This window comes from Carassius auratus, unplaced genomic scaffold, assembly GCF_003368295.1.
Source record: "Carassius auratus strain Wakin unplaced genomic scaffold, ASM336829v1 scaf_tig00005570, whole genome shotgun sequence".
NCBI classification, from domain to species: Eukaryota; Metazoa; Chordata; class Actinopteri; order Cypriniformes; family Cyprinidae; genus Carassius; species Carassius auratus.
The window spans coordinates 2,066-21,779 of NW_020523681.1; the positions used below are offsets into that span (position 1 = coordinate 2,066).

At 38.8% G+C, this 19,714-nt stretch overlaps 2 protein-coding genes across 3 annotated transcripts; one reads left to right on the forward strand and one right to left on the reverse strand.

Moving 5' to 3' along the window:
- Positions 1-616: 616 nt before the first annotated feature.
- LOC113070980 (monocarboxylate transporter 4-like) lies at positions 617-7,107 on the forward strand. Of its 2 annotated transcripts, none has more exons than XM_026244334.1 (5): positions 617-791; positions 3,901-4,149; positions 4,329-4,472; positions 4,555-5,325; positions 5,733-7,107. In XM_026244334.1, the coding sequence occupies exons 2-5, from the start codon at positions 3,927-3,929 to the stop codon at positions 6,104-6,106; spliced, it is 1,512 nt and encodes a 503-aa protein (XP_026100119.1). In that variant the 5' UTR covers positions 617-791; positions 3,901-3,926; the 3' UTR covers positions 6,107-7,107. The 2 variants fall into 2 exon arrangements, with proteins under 2 accessions (XP_026100119.1, XP_026100118.1); XM_026244333.1 differs by lacking the exon at positions 617-791 and adding an exon at positions 2,456-2,662 and having other exon boundaries at positions 5,733-6,106.
- Positions 7,108-7,938: 831 nt separating this feature from the next.
- Positions 7,939-19,125, reverse strand: LOC113070981 (casein kinase I). Its single transcript, XM_026244335.1, has 10 exons — positions 18,644-19,125; positions 15,635-15,745; positions 15,350-15,498; positions 15,026-15,254; positions 12,051-12,221; positions 11,784-11,932; positions 11,367-11,535; positions 11,147-11,289; positions 10,575-10,633; positions 7,939-9,345 (listed from the first exon to the last, which is right to left on the reverse strand). The coding sequence occupies exons 1-9, from the start codon at positions 18,717-18,719 to the stop codon at positions 10,601-10,603; spliced, it is 1,230 nt and encodes a 409-aa protein (XP_026100120.1). The 5' UTR covers positions 18,720-19,125; the 3' UTR covers positions 7,939-9,345; positions 10,575-10,600.
- Positions 19,126-19,714: the final 589 nt, after the last annotated feature.

Genomic DNA, 19,714 nt, shown 5'->3' on the forward strand with positions numbered 1-19,714 from the left:
CCCAAAAGACAAGTTCAGACAGTTAGTATTTTTCCAAACCTGTGACACAACTTCTCCTGCGGCACACAAACTAAGTGACGTGAAGGGAAAGAAGACACCTGATTCACGTGGTTTCTACCTGCCTGCTGTCACGTTCTCAATTGTATCTGTAGCCTACTTAGTGTATAAATTATACATGTCTTATTGAGATGGATTCGGCAACTTCCCGAGGAAACAAAATGTTCTTCTTTTCAATTTGTGTAATATCTACCGGTATGTTTTACACTCATTCACTACTCAGAACTCTCTACAAAACCAACAGCTGTCTATACATAAATATAACAACAAACACTATATCTAAAGAAACGTTTCCGAGTTGTTGACCAATTAGCCGAGGAAGTGGCATCCGCCTGTTTTGCAACTCTACAATTTAACCTGTTGTGTGCCACAACATGTGGGGGGAAATGCGAAATAATATTTCTGTTCAGCACCTAATGAGAAACAAGCTGATGCTTCATATATGGATTGAAGGTCCGTAAATCCCCTTTAAATCCCATGAGCACATAGATTGAATAGGGATGAGAGAGAGAGGGACAGAGTGGTGGGGAAGCGCACGTAACGTTAGTGCCCTCGCTCGCGCTCATTGGCTGCACGTCAGTATGACTCGAGTGATTCACTGGTGGCAGAACACAGTCAGAGAGAAGCGGATCCCACTCAAAGCCTCTTCAAAGATGAGTGCCGTGCGAACGTGATGGTCCTGGTCCCAGGAGGGCATCATCAGTGAAATACCTTAATCGAAGAGCATCGTTAAGGTATGTATATGAGGATTGATTCCTTTAAATATGTCAACATGTGTTCAGAGAAGATGATTGGGTGACTGGATGCGGGATGCTGATGCCGATGGGCTGCTATGGAGACTGACTTATGAAAAGTAGCTAACAGGTCTCGGTTCAGGAACAGAAATACTATTATTTTGTCTATTTAAAAATATAAACCGTGTTATAAAGACAAATATTTTTGATAACTGTATATCGTGAATTATCCACACACCGATACAATTATATATTAGTCTGATATTTTCACAGCATGTAATATAATTGTTGAGTAGCTGTTGGTACAATAATACTACAATTGTATAAGTGAGAAAAATTGATACTTGAGGATGGTAGATATGTGGATTTATACTCATGTGGTAGTGCAGCGCTTATAGGTGGAGGGGAGAGAGTATAAATGTCACGTTTAGCACGTAGACCAGAGAGCATCGTTGCATCAGATGCCCTTCGTGCAAATATTTAAAGACAGAATGACATATACATTCATGTAATTATGACGTTTAGAAATTTTACATTGGTTTACAGATGAGTTACAGGGGACTTACAGACACATTCCTGTAGCTACTTTTGTTCCTGCAGCTACTTTTGTTCCTGTAGCTAATTTGACATAATCATAATGATTACAAAATTTGTGTTACTTTTAAAAAAGGTTTTTATTTCATACCATCCCCCCTAAATTTGAGCCATATAGCATAGGGTCGGGTGATTTTGGTGAAGTGATATCACCAAGTGCAACATGTTCCTGGATCAACATCCTTGTTTCAATCAACCAATCAGAATCAAGGTATAAGTTTTCAAGGTTGGATGCTTCTACACCTTTGTTATTCACTTATCATTTCCCACTGACTTTAGGAATAAATTATGGGTAGGGTTTAAGGGTAGGGACTGGGTTAGGTCTATATTTTTGGACAGTCATGTCGATCCAGGATCAACAAAAGATGTTGATCCAGGAACATGTCTTACTTGCCAAAATCACAGTGACCCATGGTTTTGCAAAGTAAGACATGGTTCATGGATAAAAATTATTGTCCAAAAATATAGATAGGCCCCTACCCATAAATTAACCCTAAAATCAGAGGGAAATTAAAAACAAGGGTGTAGAAGCATCAACTGTGGTTGTAAGGCTGTAAACTTATCCCTCAAATCTGATTGGTTGATTGGAATGTTGTTCCTGGAACATGTTGCACTTGGTGAAATCACGTTCAGCATGTAGTATTGTAGGAGGAGGAAGGCCAGTGAAGGCTGTAATGTATAATGTTAATTGGCCTTAATTCCCTTTTCAGACTTATCCTTATCACTACATCTAATACCTTTATCAACTATTATCATAAAAAAATAAAATTAGGACTGGTGTCACACACAGACCTATATAAAGGATTGATTAGATATTTGAAAATCACTGAAAAGAATACAATCATTAATCTTGTCGCTGCATTGCAACTGACAGATTAGAATCAGCCATTTTGCTAATTAGTATGGACTTGACAAGAAGCATCCATAATTAACAAAGAGTCAGTGCCAGCTGTGACCTGTTTCTGAGAAACAATTCAATGGCCTTTCTAAAATAAATTCTAACCCTACATAATTCCTCCTTAAGCAAACATAAATTAAATCCCAACCAAATTTGTTTAAATACAAATCTACATAAGATGAGGGTACACACAAGACAAGCTACTCTTAACCTCATGGGAGGTGATTCTGGTTGTTGCAATCAGTACCACATGGGGAATTGTCAGAGTCTTAATTTAGGTTTGTAGTGTACAGAGGCGTGCCCCACAGCCCCCATCCCCCTCTTGCCCCTAAATGATGTAGATACGAGGGAGGTTCAGTTTTCAGGGACCTTTAGTAAGGTAGGTCATACATACATTGGTTGCATGCTAACCTAGTGCAGCTCTTCTACATCATAGTTCTTGATCTACTAATTTCCACATATATGTAAAAAAAAAATAGAGCAAACTATTTTTTGTTTGCATGCATGTCTCCATTAGTAAGTTAAGAAACAGTGATACTTAAGTGTAACTTATTTTATTTATTGTACATGTATAGTACAACATACCACGGCTGGTATCCGTCTTGGTATCCAGATAAATAGTTTCAGAGTTCACATTGATTTACAAAGGACCAGGTGTCTATTAGCTTTTTGTTTTAAAAGAGTATGTATGAGTATTCATTAATCAGTTTCTTTAGTTTAATGAGTCATGGTAGTCTCTCTAGTTTAATGAGTCATGGTAGTCATGCCCTTTAACAAGGTCAGTATAAGAAGGCTGGCCATTTTGTAATAGTTTGTATAGCAGAATGTGAAGATAATGTGGCACATAATGTTAAGGTCATGTTGTGGTGTGTGTGTGGTATTTATTTATTTTTGGTTAGAAATGATGCAAAAGATATCACAAGTAAGATGATCAATGTTTTCAGGAAGTTGGTTGCCATCAACAGCTGTCTGACAGCTCCTCCTGTTGAGAGACCTTTGAAAGGGCACAACAGTTCAAGCATTGCATAGTAGGCTACAGAAGTGTTTGCTAATCCTGGTCCTGGAGCACCCCCCCACATGACATGTTTCAGATTCCTTCAGCATTTAACACCCATGATTCTCATCAGGTCGTTAGTTGAATGCTCATGAACTGAATGCGGTGTGTCAATAAGGGACTCAAAAAAAGTACAGTGCTGGCAGAGTTGCAGGATCAGGAATGGGGAAACTCTGGGTTAGAAGCCATATAATTAACTCTGTGATCTAAAAAAAAAAAAAACGCTTGTGATGCTGGGTTTTTTAAAAGTTGTAATTTGTTTTGATACTCGGTAGGGAGTATTACATTTAACATGTTGTACCTAGAATTACGAGAACAGCTTTTGGCAGGAACCTGAATGAGGAAGGGTGTGAATCAAGCGTGCCTGGCAAACCTTACAGATTTTGCTGTAGAGGGATATTCAGTAAACAAGCACGAATTTGGCTGTTCAGCATTATTTATCCATAAGCTTTTGTCAATTAATATATTTAAAGTCATGTTGACGAATCCGGTCAAGTACACTAACTTTCCTGTTGAATTAAGCACCATCAGTGACACTGGTTTTGTGATGCTGTTTGTTGCAGTTGAGACCTGACCAGTACAAAGCATCATGGGTGGAGCGGTTGTAGACACTGGTAACAGTGGGGTCAAGGCACCTGATGGAGGATGGGGTTGGGCTGTCCTCTTCGGCTGCTTCGTCATTACAGGTTTCTCCTACGCCTTTCCCAAAGCAGTCAGCGTCTTCTTCAAAGAGCTTATCCGGGAGTTTGGAGTGGGCTACAGTGACACGGCTTGGATCTCCTCTATACTTCTTGCAATGCTTTATGGCTCAGGTACAGATGTCCACTGACATCAGGGAGAGATGAAAATATTGTGTGGCTAAGTGGGTTTTCAAATTACAGGTCCACATGAAGGATCTATTTTGAGAGGACCGTATTATCATGCAATTCTTTTTTTTTTTTTTTAATGGAAACCACGATTCTGCATGGTAACAGTAGTTTGCTTGTTGCAGGCCCTATATGCAGCATCTTAGTGAACCGTTTCGGGTGTCGCCCTGTGATGATGGTCGGGGGCCTTTTTGCCTCACTTGGTATGATTATGGCATCCTTTTCAACCAGTATCATCCACATCTATCTCAGCACAGGAGTCATAACCGGTGAGTACTGTTTTGTGTATACGTATGAAATTCTGGTGTACTTCTTTTCAATGCATTAACACCCTCAAACTATGTTCTCCAGGTTTGGGTCTTGCTTTGAACTTTCAGCCATCCCTCATCATGCTGAACAGATATTTCAGTGAGAAAAGGCCCTTGGCCAATGGGTTGGCTGCAGCTGGAAGTCCCGTGGCTCTGTGCTGTTTGTCTCCTCTTGGTCAGGTCCTTCAATATAACTATGGTTGGCGTGGAGGCTTCCTAATCCTTGGAGGGATTCTACTGAATTGCTGTGCATGTGGAGCCCTCATGAGGCCCTTGAAAGCACCCCAAAAAACAAGCGAGGTGGACGAAAAAGAGAAGGAATCCAAACCAAAGCCCAAACTTCTTGACTTCACTGTCTTTAAAGATCGTGGCTTTCTGATTTACACGGTGGCTGCGGCCATTATGGTGTTGGGTCTTTTTGTGCCTCCTGTGTTTGTGGTAAGCTATGCCAAGGAACTGGGCAATGAGGACACCAAGTCTGCTTTGCTGCTCACCATACTAGGGTTTATCGACATCTTCGCTAGGCCAACATGTGGTATCATTGCTGGGCTCAAGTGGGTTCGACCACGATGCGTTTACCTCTTCAGTTTCGCTATGCTCTTCAATGGCACCACTGATCTCCTCGGCTCTATGGCCAAAGACTATCCATCTCTCGTGGTGTTCTGCATCTTCTTCGGTATCTCCTATGGCATGGTTGGAGCCTTGCAGTTTGAAGTGTTGATGGCCATTGTGGGGACTGAGAAGTTCTCCAGTGCCATTGGCTTGGTGCTATTGGTTGAAGCCGTTGCTGTGTTGGTGGGACCACCTGGAGCAGGTCAGAGTCATTTATGTTCTGTAGTGTCTGTGCTATTAAAGAAAAGTCATAAGATAAGCAACGAATCAACTGAAACATACATTTACATGACCAAAGTATCTCCTCTAGTCTTTTAGATTACCTACCAATGAAAACCACATTCTCTTTGCAAATGGTCAAAAATGCAGGTGGCCCTTTATGTACCTTACAAGAACCCTTTGTTTAGTGTTGGAAGGGCCTAATATTTGTACAATACCATATGTTTTGGATTGTTTAGACCTCCAAACACAACAAATGGATGTTATAGTTGTACCAACAATGACAGCTTCCGCTCATGGGTCATTGACGTGTGACCAGTCAGGGTTGCCGCCACAATTGGCCAATCCACGTGGGTAGGTTTATCATGCTTCTCTTGTTTCATTTCACAGGTCGTCTTCTGGATGCCACAAAGAATTACATGTTCGTCTTTCTGCTGGCTGGGTGTGAGGTGATCCTCTCGGCTCTTGTGCTCGCCATTTGTAACATGCTCTTCATCAAAAGGAAGCCCCAACAGCCTGACCCTCCAGCAAAGATGGAGATGGCCATTAACGAGACCGAGATGGAGGAGCTCAACAAAGCACCAAAGGACAACCAAGACAACGGAGAGGGTGACAATGGAAAGAAGCAAGCCATCGAACATGAAGCAATGGCAAAATCTAATGATAGAAAGGTTGAAGAGCCTGAAAGCATAGAGGTGGAGAACGCTTCCAAAAAGGTGACTGAACCAAATGGTGTGGTTGTAGAACCTGAATCCTCTCTGTGAAGATACTAGAACAATAGGTATGACAAAGCTTCCCTTGTAGGAATCATGGATGTGTGTTTGTTGTAGTGTATGCTTTTTGTATCATGCTTCAAGTGTGGTTGCGGATGGACCGCTTTTTGACCTGCTCTGCAGTTCCGATTCAGCCATTTTTAGGCCAACCACTGCCTTCTATGTTAGCAGATGTCAGGTTTGTTCTCAAAAGGTTCTTGTTACAAAAATAGAATCAATTTATACTGTGGCACCATATTTTTGGCCAGTAAGCACTCCACATCACTGAGCAGGTCACCAGGATTATACTGAATATTACCAGCTTGCTGCTTTGGCATTCTGTGTTTGCTAATGTGGATTGTTAGTATCTATATACATCTACTGTAACATTTTAAAATGGTCCTGAGAGAGCACAGGATTGTATTTAAAGTCAGAAATGTATGACATGCAAATGAGGATCCTAGTTAGTCTTTTTAAATTAGAGGAATGTACAGAGTTCAGACATGCTTTTATTTTTGTGAAATGTTTCAAAGTACATATTTTTGGAGGACAGCGCTCTGTTACATGTATTTTTTTTTTTTTTTTTTTTATATAGTGTGTTTGGGTTTTTGCTATTTTGTTAATTTTAACTTTCTTTTATTGATTCAGTATTTATATTAAAGTGTTGATGTCAGTTGGCAGCTCCACTTTATATTTATTTGTAATTTATTCACCTAAATGTCAGTGTTTCCAGATCAACTGCATCAATCAGGAGAGGACCACAGCTGTTACCTGCAATATGTTGCCTATGTAACATTTATTTTCACTTCACTTAAGAATCAAATGTCTTTTTTTTTTTAAATGGTATGGGTAAAACCCTTCTAAACTTTGTTTTTCACCAGCACTGTGTGAGTAGGAACCCTCTTTTACTACGTTCTAAAGACACAAGCTGTTTTTGGTTGTGCCTTAAGTCTTGTAGCCGTAAAGAATCTGTAAATTGTTTTAGAAATAAATATCCTTCCCGCTCCACTGTACCTTGACTCATGTTGTTTTTTTTTGTTAACTTGCTGACATGATTAAATATGCCGCTTTATTGATCTTCAATTAAAATTGCATCAAATTAGTGAACTGATTTGCCCTGAAGTGATAGTTGTCAGTAAAAGGTTAGTGAAAACTGTAATTGACCACATTGTTTACTCCCTACTCCTACAATAAGACACAGTCCAGATCCTATTAGCACCGGATTTGTGCAGTATTTTCAGTTCAGTCCAGCTGGTGTCCTTCTGTAAATGCACCTTAAGCAGTGGCTCATCTGAAACCGTGAGGTTAACTAGCAAGGTGATAAATCCTGCTTATAAACCGTTAACGTAGAGTTTCTGAAGTACTGGATTTTTTTCAAACCTAAGCAGAGCAACGAGACATAGTCTAACACATAGTATTATGGTGACACTTAAAGCGATTTTGGATGTTTCAGTTCAACTATGGTTTTAGATGCATAGAAGAGATTGCAAAAATAGATTACAGATGCATGTGAAGAGAAGAGCATGAAAAAATAAATTGTAGCTAGAAATAAAAAATGGCAGTAGGATCATGGATTTAGTTTAGAGGAAAGAAAGATGAAGCGCCAAGCCTACTGGAGAACGCATCATGAGAAATTCACAGTGACACATGAATAGTGGGTTATTATACTGCCTGAGGTGTCAATGGCAGTAACTGGGATACTGGAATGAACTACATGGCCCAGTTATTTCTAGAAAATAGGACATGTTTTCAAAAGTAATAAAACCTTAATGATGGATAAGCAAAACCAACTATTTAATTGCCTATATCCTATGCACAGAATTAAAAATAAATGCAACCCCAAGTACAAGTAATTCATTTATTTACATGGTTTAAAATACACAAATACGGTGGTAATACAAATTCCTACAGGACTGACAAATTGGCATGACTTCCACAAAAGTATGTGGAGCTCAAAGCAGCCATGGGCTTCAAAATGGGGGAGAATCAGATGAAAAATATTATCCAGGAAGTTAACAGGTGAAAAAGATGACCAGACCAGCTTTCAATGTGCATTAGAAAAGCCACATCAGTGCTGGAATATTTTGTAAAGAAAGAAGGAAAAAAAAAAATCACTAAACATCAGAGCAAGACTTTGATTTGTTTTCATTCTTTCAACCTTTGCAAAGACATTCGATATCTCCAATGATTTTTCACTTCCAAAACACCATCTGAACCATCAGAACACAAACTTGCAGCAAAACATAACCAACCTTTTTAGAAGATCTCCATGATTCAAAACATCACCCTCAAGAGTCAAAGATCAAGTTCAGAATGCAGAAAACCCCCAAAGTCTGGCACTTCATTGTTGTGGCTTTGTGAAAACGTGGGTAAAAATAACTGTCGATAACTTTCAGACTCAAACCATCTGCGGTCATTTCATAGTCTTTCTAAAAGTTGCATGGAAACATTTACATGATTATTTTACAGTTATATCACAGCTTAGAAACAGAAGACACAATAATGGGGGAGGCAGTTTTGTACAGTTAAAGAGATCAATATAGCAGACAAACAGTTGAGGTTCACAGGGTCTCTCTGGGAGGACGTTCACGAGTGAAAACCAGGCTGTGGAGTCCATTTGCTACCAGCCATGTATGCTGAGATTTTGGAGCCTTTGTGGGCAGTCCACTCTATACCACCAGCTTCACCGTGGGAAAGGAACCTCACCAGCTACAGAGGGTTATTAAAATGTATATTAAAAAATAAATAGAGTAAAAAAAAAAAAACATTTAAAAGTGAACCCGGACTCGTCTGTTTAACCAAGGTTAAAAAACGAAAGCAAATTCAGAATACAAAGAAACATTTAAACCACACAGACGATACATTAGCCTCAATCGCGAGGAGCCTGAACCAGAGAAAGTTGTGCAGCACTGAATGTGTAAGAGAGGAACTGTGAAGGAAGGAAGCAGGAGATGACAATGGTGTGGCTGGCTGATCCAGTCTCTGATTGGTCAACCCAACAGGCTGTAGCTCTCATTTCCACGAAAACATTTAAAAAAAATCTGAGAAAATGAGATAAGAAGAAGAGGAGAGAGAGCCCGAAGCAAAGAGGTCAGGTTGGTTCTACACCATTTTGGTTTGGTCAATAGAAGAAAGAGACTGACGCCCTATCTATTAGCTGATGGTGGAGAGCTGTCAATCAGCCGTGTGTAGTTAGGTTGCCCATCGTGCTCCATATTGCAAAGTGGAGGCTTCTGGGACATGGAAACAATCTGTAAACAGCAACAAGAGAAAGAGACGCCCAATAAATGACAACTGCCACTGAACAAAATGGTCTTTCAAAAAAGACTTTAAGAATGATTAAGAATCTCACAAAACGGTCTGGGTCTTGTTTTAACCCAAAATTAAGATATAAATAAGCTAATATTAGTTGTAATATTAGTGATCAAATGTGTGTGAAAAAACAGTTTCCACAGATTTAACATTTAGCCATCAAAAATTGTATACACAATATATGGCTATTAAAAATGTAATATTTCACAATATAAAATGTATTTCTGATCAAATAAACAGTCTTGCTATATATACACACACACACACACACACACACTAAGGCAAGTTTGGGATCAGAACAAATTTTTTTTTTTTAAGTTTTTTTAAAAGTTTTTTTTTTAAAAGGAGTTACCTATGCTCATCAAGGCTAAATTTATTTGATAAAAAAACAGGAAAAAATACTTTAATATTGTGAAACATTAGGAAGACGTAAAATAAAAAATATATATATATAATCTTAAATGTCACATGATCCTTCAAAAATCATTCTAATACGCTGATTTATTATCAGTGGTAAAAACGGTTTAAAATTAAAACTTTAATTCAAGGATGTGTTAAATTACTAAGATTTATATTGTTCAAAAAGATTTATTTTGAATAAATGCTTTTCGTTTTAACTTTTTATTTAAAGAATCCTGAAATAAGTATTGCGGTTTCCAAAAAAATATTTGGCAGCACAACTGTTGCCAGCATTGATAATTCTTATAATTAAATCAGCATATTAGAATGATTTCTTAAGGATCATGTGACACTTTATACTGGAGTAGTGGCCGATGGTAGCTTTGAATCACAGAAATAAATGACATTTTAAAGGATATTAAAATAGAAACCATTATTTTCTAATGTTATAACATTTTTTTCTGTATTTTTTAGATCAATAAATGCAGCCTTGATGAACATAAGAGACTTCTTTAAAAAAAAAAAAACATCACAAGTCTTACTGATCCAAAACTTTTCACCGCTAGTGTATGTTTATGTATGCATGCATGCGTTTGTGTCTGTGTGTATATATATATATGTATATATGTATATATTATTCAGAGATGCAAAAACACCATTTAGATCCTTTATTATTATTATTTTTTAAATATATGACAGTTCAAATGATATTCACCCAGTTGGTAGAAATCAAGGCAATGTGCAGTCAACACAAGCTTATCAAACTGACCTGGTGCACAAGGATGTGATGATCAACTACTTGCCGTGGTGATCGAAAGGAATGCTATTCTGGGGTGAAGAGAGAGAACATTACAGCCTTCCACCCCCACAACACAATCACATGTACACTGACACACAGCTCACACCAACTCATAATCATGCAATGCCTACTGTCTGTCATATTGGGAAAAAAAATGCTGCTGAAATGACTTTTCCCAGAAACACAAACGTTAGGTCAACAGGTTCCTAGAAAATCTAATAAACAGATACAATTTTAAGTTAAATTTCACCAGTCAGAAACTCCAAAAGAGATCATGAGAATCAAAACTTCAATTACTGTAAGCAATAAAAGATGTACTAATATTTCATTAGGTATTTATTTGTGTGAAGTAGTAAGAATTCCTAGTGTAACCATTCAAAGCCCGATGCACTAAACTATTTGTTCAGCCAGAGTAAAATCTCTTTTATCGGTAAGAAAATATTAAAACACCTCATTCAGATACTCATACAGACTGGCTACTTTCGTCATGTGGTTTATTATTGCTCTGCTTATTGATTGAATGAGCAGGGTCTGCAATATACCTGTGATGTGGACATGCGGGAGGTGTCTTGTCGCCCCGTCAGGTCTGAGGACGACACGTTCACTGGGGCGCCACGATGAAGCCGCATGCTGACCTTCCGTTCGCGCTCCATGCCAGTGACCGGTCTCGGTGAGGATGTGTTTGCTGTGAGATAGTGAGATGTATGAGATACCTCCTTGTAGTCTTTCATGTACCTGAGAGGTAAGTGACAGACTGTTCACCTGTGTGAGAGGTGGGGGTGAGGGGTGTGGGCGGAGCTCCGTCCTGTGTGGGGCGGGGTCTGCCTGAGGCTGCTGGGATCCCTCGAGCTGCAGGATTCCTGCTGTGCCTCATCCGCTCGTCTCGCTCTCTCCTCTCACGTTCTGCCTCCTCTGCTGTACGGTTGGCGCCCTGAGAAAAGGGGAAACGCAACAATGTAGTGGATTTCTAAAAGTGGATTTATGTGGTGTAATATTTAAAAACTTAGAAACGCAACCACCGTCTACACACAAAATGTCACACCTCTGCACAACACAACACCCATACCCAATCAATAACAGTTTAAGTCTCATATATCACTAATGAACAAACTACAACAAGCAACACAAGTTTCATTTATCACACTCTAAAGAACGAAGACCATCCAGACATGTACTTACAAATTTAAGCATGTTCCAGTCAAACACATAGTCATAGGAAAAGCCCTGTCTGTGGAACAGATTCCTGAAGAGTTGCCTCAAATACGAATAGTCTGGCTTGTCATCAAATCGCAGTGATCGGCAAAAGTTGAGGTACGTAGCAAATTCAGCTGTGGGACAGAAAACAAACAGGCATATTACAATACCGGATTATAAGCATCGTTTCAAAGACGAAGTCTGATTAACATTCACAAAATGTTCGAAATGACACAAGGGCTCTGAACATACATGGGTAGCCCTTGCAGAGAACTTCAATGGGGGTGGACATCTTCTTTTCACTGATACGCTCATACTTCTGTCTCTTGGTGGCGGCTTTCAGTCCCTGCCAAGGCAGCGAGCCCAAGTTGAAGTACATCAGCACGTAACCGAGAGACTCCAGGTCATCCCGCCGAGACTGCTCTGTAGAGACACGCGAATTGAATTATAGATGCTTGCATGGAGCATGAAAGGATGACTGCTACTGTATGATTCATGAATAAGCATTTATACTGCTGCAAACACACGTCCACAAACCAACCTCTTCTGGGAAACGCTAAAATATACATGCATCCACTTGAGCAAGAGCACACACTGATGTCATACAGAACCAGTAGAGAAATGGGAAAGAAAAATAAAGCGAGAAAGCTCGTCAAAGGATCAGTAACTACAGCCGTCGCTAAGACTGGACGTTAAATTGAATTTTAATTGTGATTACTACTTGCTATATATGTCAGAGGTCGCACGCCTCTGGAGCAACTAGGAGTTAAGTGTCTTGCTCAGGGACTCATTGGTGTCTCACAGTGGATTCGAACCCGGGTCCTCACCAGTGTTAATTTTGACACGAAATTTTAATTTAGTTTTAGTCTTAGTCTTTTGACTATAATTCTTTTTAGTTTTAGTCAAGTTTTAGTCATCTGATTTGTTTTAATTTTAGTCTTATTTTAGTCGACTAAAATTGCTTGGTATTTTAGTCGACTAAAATTGCTTGGTATTTTAGTCGACTAAAATAAGACTAAAATCAATAACAGATTTACTAGACAATTTTTTAAAGCTGGTATAGGAAACAAACTTAACCAAAATATATAAAACACAAATTCAACTTTATTTCAACACAACTGTGTCTTTATTTCGATTCAAAAGCTTCCAGCAACAAACACTGTCATGATAATGTAAACAATAACTAGCTGCCAATTGACCATCAATAAAAGAAAAATAAAGTTAGGTCCAGGACCTTAAAGCTTACAGCTGAGCTGAACAATAAGTGCATACATTTAAAGTAAATATTTAATAAGTTGGGTGGATAAAAAAAGTAACAAGATTTTATAAGGTATTCATTTGTCTAGCAATATTGCATGTTTTAAATACTACAATATTGCTAGATTTGTATGTATAATGATAGGATGTGAACATTCACGTTTCACATGACTAATATAGAAATATTTGTGATATTGTCAACAAGTAGAACATTATAAAATATACTAAACATTAGTATTAATCAAATGTATTTATCATGATATTACGTATTAGTATTGTGCTCGCATCTAATTTGAAGAAGGGGCTATTTTACAGTACTTTTCAGTTCGTAATATTTAATGCTACAACATCAAACAAAAGAACATCGTTGTGAAATTACATTTGAGAAAATGTCCGGGTGGCTCGTCTGTAAATGTCTTTTCAAATTGGTTGTGTTCTTGCCACGAATGAGCGCTCTGCGTGCTTTACACTTTGTTTTGTTTTGTTCGTCGTCAAACGTTAAGTGAGCTGTGGACATTTTGTCGCTCTTTTAGACAGTAGGGACTTTAAGCAACAGCTGCGAATGGAACGGCTACAGCGACCGGAAGTTTGCCGTCACACCGCTGTAGCCAAGAACGTAAAAGTCACTAAGCAACGGTAAAACAGAACAGCGCAACGCAGCATTAATTCATTTATTGAGATCCAAAAAAATATATAATTTAAAAAAGCAAGAGAAGGATTGCTTTTGGCGTTAAATGACAATCTTTTGTCAGAAGAGGAGTTTTTAATATTTTATGATGTAAATAAGTCTAAAAACATAACATTTATTTACCTAACCTCTCACGTTGTAGCGACTCCGGCAAATCAGCTGTTCTCCCGTAGTAGACCGTTAAATTAGAACGTCACAAAGTAACAGTTAAATTCGCGCAGGCGCAATACAACGCCAGAATGGCGTTGCCGTTCCACCAGAGGCTGTTGCTTAAAGTCCCTATCACCTCTTCGAATGCCGACTTCCTGGGAGCTCATAAAAACTGAAAACCTTCGCTTCACGTCTCAATAAGTCAGGCTCTGATTGGTTCTCTTCTCTCATGCAGTCTGTTCTGTTTTGCCGGTTCTTTTGCTCATTCCTCGCATCTCTCCCGTCTGCTGATTTGATTTTCGTCACAGTCTATTTTCGTCTCGTCCTTTATTCGTTGACGATAATGTCAATCAATTTAGTCATAGTTTTAGTCTCCATCAGTGCCTTCTATTTTAGTTTTCGTTTCGTTTTCGTCGGCAAAAATATATTCGTGACGAAAATAATGACGAAAATATTTAGTCAACGAAATTAACACTGGTCCTCACACCAAAGGAATGTGTCTTACCCACTGCACCAACACAACCCACTTTTCATAGTTTGGCTGGTAGTCTACACTGAGCAGAATAGAGCATCCTCTCGTGGCTGTAGACGGTAATGTTTTCTCTTGGTTCTAAATAATGCGACTTATAGTCCAGTGCGACTTATATACGTTTTTTTCCTCATCATGACATATTTTTGGACTGATGCGACTTATACTTAGGTGCGATTTATATACGGTAATCCACCTGTGATATTTGGCCACTTGTTATTTATCCTAAAAGTATTTTTTGTCACTAGGCATTTGCATTATCTTACATTTGTAACAAGCTTTCCACTTGCTTTCATACTTGGGGTTTCCAAATATCAAAGTTTTTGTTTAAATTAATACATTTTCTGTCCAGTGTAATACATGCATGAACTCTCTTTGAGGAACAAAAACACTGGCAATCTGAAAACACCAGTAAACATGTATGAGTTTAGAGATCTCCACTAAGATATTCTGCTCAGATGAAAGCGTAAAACAACAATTTGTTGTTCCTTCACATGGCCATTTATGCTATTTGCTATGCAGAGAAAGTTTGTTCATTTGGATCACACACACACACACACACAGTCAAATCTACAAACTGACTGAAAAGAATGTGTTTTTTACCAATGCCAAGATGTGTGTTGATGGATGCGTAACGTGCAGTGCCCGTCAGGTTCTTGTTCTCTCGATAGGGAATGTGCTGGTGTGTTCGTGCGTCACGGTATTTCTTGGCCAGACCAAAGTCAATGATGTAGACCAGGTTTCCTTTCTTTCCCAAGCCCATCAGAAAGTTATCCGGCTTTACATCTCTGTGAATGAAGTTCTTGGAGTGGATGTACTCAATGCGGCTAATCTGAGGTATGCAAGGTTTACAAAAAACACATTAAAAAGAAGTTGTACTTCTGCAGCAAACAATTTTTTACTTGTCGACGTGACTTTGTATTATACCATCTGATCAGCCAACAGCAGGACAGTCTTCAGGCTGAACTTCCTGGAGCAGAAATTGAAGAGATCCTCCAGACTGGGGCCGAGCAACTCCATCACCATCACGTTATAATCTCCTTCTGCACCACACCACTTTATAGTAGGAATGCCAACTGCAAAGGGAGCACACAGAACACTTAAATACAGCCTGGAAACCCAACAGATGATAGTTGGCAAATATGAATCACTTCATTGATTACATCGATCAAACCCTTATTTACTGATTAATCCAAACCCTTTTCTCATTACCTCCACCCTGCATCATCTTGTAAATCTTGCTCTCAATGTGGAGCTGTGGGTGCTTCGTCTTCACACATTCCAGTTTGATGGCCACTTCTTCTCCAACTGAAATGTCTGTGCCTAGAGCAGAATGAGAAACCGAGCCATTAAAACAGTGAATGAGGTCAGAACACAGCCTGAATCTCCAACAAACTGACACGACTCTAGATCATAATTAATTGACCTGTATAATTTGTGATTGCACTACAAAATTTCAATGAACAAAATCAAGAATAGGCCTGTACAATTAATTAAAATGCAATATCAAAATGTAAATATTAAACTCCAAGAATAATCCTATTAAAATATGAAGTATGCTTGTTCTCTGTATATTTGTGTAAATGAGCGGTACAGTTTTGTTCACTACATATAACGGTGTTTTAGGTGTCTGTTGTTGCTCCCCCCCCCCCCAAGCTTTATTTTATTCAGTAAACCTGTCGTGAAAAACTTTGTTTGCCATTTGATCACATTTTAAAGGTGAACAAGATTTGAGAAATGTAATGGAGATTCTAAGGTAATAATATATTGGGCAAATAATTGTTTTAGATTTGGTAATATGATATGAATATGTACTCTTGGACATTCTGCAAAATCTTAATGTGTCCACTTAGCAAACCAAAATCAGTTTTGAAACTGAAACTGCTACCACTGTTGTCTGAACAGAAACTCAAGGACTTGTTTAGCTGGTTTCTGAGATATTTAGAAAACAAACAAGCATAGGATAATGCTCATCTCAGCTGATAGCAAAGAAACGCACGTCATGCAAGTCAGGTCTACACAGAACTTTATCAGCAAATTAGAAACATTTAGTCTAGGAACACAAACAGTCAGTACCCCGTGACTACATTTAGATCAAACAAGAAAAACAGTCAAATGGGGAGCAGGTCCAAGCCTATATCTGCCATTTACAAAGTAAACAACAATGGTTCTGCATTGGTTACAGATCACCTCTACTGCAATGATAAAGAAAACCAATACTACTACGACAGCGTTATGCAAGAGCTCCCTCCGAAAAAAGAAAAACCAGTGCCCATCCAACAGCTGACTCTCAATGGGACAATATTGGGTATGGACATAAAACTCACATGTGCTCGAAACGCACACGAAAAATAGATGTCAAACGTCTGATAATGTAGCTAAATGAGATCTCCATTTTTGGCATCGAAAGATGAAGAGGAAGTTACAAAAGTGGCATCCTGTCCAAACCTACAAACATCACCACATAATTTATCCAGACCAAACCCTCTGAAGTTACATAAAAGCGGATGGAAAGGAAACCGGATTGTAGAGGAGTGGGACATTCCTGGGTGATTCACACACCTGAGGCCTGCCATGACTCAAATATTACGGAATCCTAAGAAAAGCGGAGAGGTGTTGCATTTACGCTGACTCTCTGATGATTTGTAAGGGCACTATGCGGTGTAACATGATGCAATGAGTCTAATCTGGTTGGGGTTGATCTTTTCAGCCTCTAATGCTAACGATATGGCAGATGATTTCAGTGTATTTCACACACAGTCATTTACTGAAGATCTTCCTATAGCACTGCCTCAGAATCACACCTAAGACACACTTTAGGCATTCAATTAAAAAAAAGCATTTAATTAAGTTAACGTACCAAAGAGGTGGGTGCAGTTATGAAACAACTGCGCAGATGGAGTTTACAATCTCACCACACCCACCAAGCCCTGTTCTCACACACAGACAAACTGAAACTATCCCATCTCAGCTAAAAGGCTTCGGGATAAAGGTCTCCCCACCACACTTCAACACTATGATGATCAAAGTCCCCTTGCCAACAGTGCTTCTCCGTCAAAATAAAAGGAAGCTGATTGCATTTGAACCTGATGTTTGTAAGAGCTTTGATTGAATTCAACATTCTGTCCACGGGTTTCAAACCATGTGAGAGAAACCATGTTAATGAGGAGACCACAGCTAGAAGAATTAAGGCCAACAGCTGCAAAACTTCCTTTAATGCCTTCTGAATAAAAGATGATCTTCACATCTTGCTCTACACAAGTACATTTAATCACAGTCTTGAATCGAAAATGAAATGCTAAAGTGGTTTAGAGTACTACTAAAAGTTAAGTGTATTAACAAAAAAAAAAACAATGACCTACTTTGGTGCAATGTATTGCAATACAAAACAATGGCTCTCTACAGCCATCAATACAATCTCTAAATGTCAACCATGGATATTCAAATGACCGACGACTTCCTGGTGTGATACTGATGGTATCAACCATGAAGGCCATTTAGTATATAAATAAAGAGTTCTTCTGGTTCCTCACTGTTGCTTCACAACAACTTGAATCAAAATTGTTTCCCCAAAAGGCACCATGATCTTGTGATCAGAAAAACGAGATCGCATGAATCATGAACCCTGAAAGTATGATCTGATTTTTAATAGACTGCAAAAGCATCAGCCAGGTTTGGCTGAATGTCCATCATAGGGTGATTCAACATGTCAGGCTTGGCCTTTTGGGTGGTTCACGCTTTCAGTGAAACCTGCATGGACAGGTAAGATTCATTCAGAGTGACACACAAGAGAGGACCTGTTTAGAAACTCCTATTGACAGGTTCAGGGAAATCACAAATCAGTTTAAATCAAGTGTTGTATTCCATCTTATACAACTGACATCTGAGTCTAATGTCAAAAGCACATATTTTATGGTCACGTATGATCTCCTGGAGTGTTGTTCCAAACGGGACGTAAAGTTTATATACTCTGTAAGTTCAACAAACCACTTGTGGTCTGAAATACGTTCTTGTCACGGTTAGAAAATACGGTTTTTCATATAAATGCCCGAAGAACTGAGAAACGGACCTCATAAAAATACTATAACGAGTCAATCTTTGGAAAAACGCCACTGACAGTTACAGCTGACAGATATATGAAACAATAGAGCTTGTTAAGCGTTTTATATTATTGACAGCTTTATAGCAAGAGTGTCTACGTGTGTTTCAGTTTATACTTACCCAGATAAATGTCTCCAAATGATCCACTTCCAATTTTTCTACCAAGTCTGTATCTGTTTCCAACTCGTAGCTCCATCGCTGTGTATTGGTGTCTCTCGGACGAGTCCCTTGATTGTATTTCAGCTAATTTCTATAAAACCAGATACCGTTGGCCTTTAAATCCACGTTTACCTTAATATTTTTACGCGTCGTTTAACTGCTGCGATCCTATGTATCTTTATGCGACCCCAACCCCCCCGAGTCCCTGAAGAGAATTCGGATTCTTCCGACGGAGTTCACTTTTCACCATTCCTTTTCTAATATATTTAAATCCGAAATATCACAATATTGTGATCAGGAGAAAGCTTAGAGTGTGTAGATTATGCTCTTGTCGGTTTGGTCATCGTTATCCCAAAGGATAAAGAAGATGGAGCTGGATTTTAACAGCAGACCCCCAGCGCAGAAGCTTGTCACAGGCCTCGTATCTCCTGTGGACATTGAGAACACGAACGTAGCGCCGTGACGTCACTTCCCCGTTGGCAACGCCTCGCTCGCCACGGTCACGTGGGAGAAACGCTGGATGAGTTTCGTTAGTTCTTCAATCTAACTAACTGCTTAGATAGAAAAACAGTTATTTTATTATATATTGGACACACGTTCGTCCCAGATAGATGTTATTCAGTGATGTGCATTAGCGAGCAGTTTAAACATTAATTCCTTAAAGTTACACTAACAGTATCTATTTTGTCACATTTACATTGGATAGACAATAGTCCAATTGTTCAACGTCCATTTTTAATGTTACTAAAGTTATAGATACTATAAATAAAAATAAATATTAGATTGCTTACTATTGGTTTTAAAAGGATAATAAAACAAAATAATAGTAAAATAATTAGAAATATAATATAAAAATAGAAAACTGATATGTGGCTTCGTATACGGTCCAACAACACTTTGGAAAAAAAACTAGATTTAAAATCTTAAGACAACGCGTCATCTCTGTAATTCGTGTTCCATCTATTTTGGTCTTTTGTTTGACCTGGCCCCTAAAACACAGTGAGACAAACGCTTCCTAATAATCAAGGCAGT

Coding starts and splice junctions, on each gene's coding strand:
- LOC113070980 (XM_026244334.1), top strand. CDS start 3,927: ATGGGTGGAGCGGTTGTAGACACTGGTAACAGTGGGGTCAAGGCACCT. Junction 4,150..4,328: donor TGCAATGCTTTATGGCTCAG/GTACAGATGTCC, acceptor TGCTTGTTGCAG/GCCCTATATGCAGCATCTTA. Junction 4,473..4,554: donor CAGCACAGGAGTCATAACCG/GTGAGTACTGTT, acceptor TATGTTCTCCAG/GTTTGGGTCTTGCTTTGAAC.
- LOC113070981 (XM_026244335.1), bottom strand. CDS start 18,719: ATGGAGCTACGAGTTGGAAACAGATACAGACTTGGTAGAAAAATTGGA. Junction 15,746..18,643: donor ATTTGGAGACATTTATCTGG/GTAAGTATAAAC, acceptor ATTCTGCTCTAG/GCACAGACATTTCAGTTGGA. Junction 12,222..15,025: donor CAACACACATCTTGGCATTG/GTAAAAAACACA, acceptor GTGTCTCTACAG/AGCAGTCTCGGCGGGATGAC.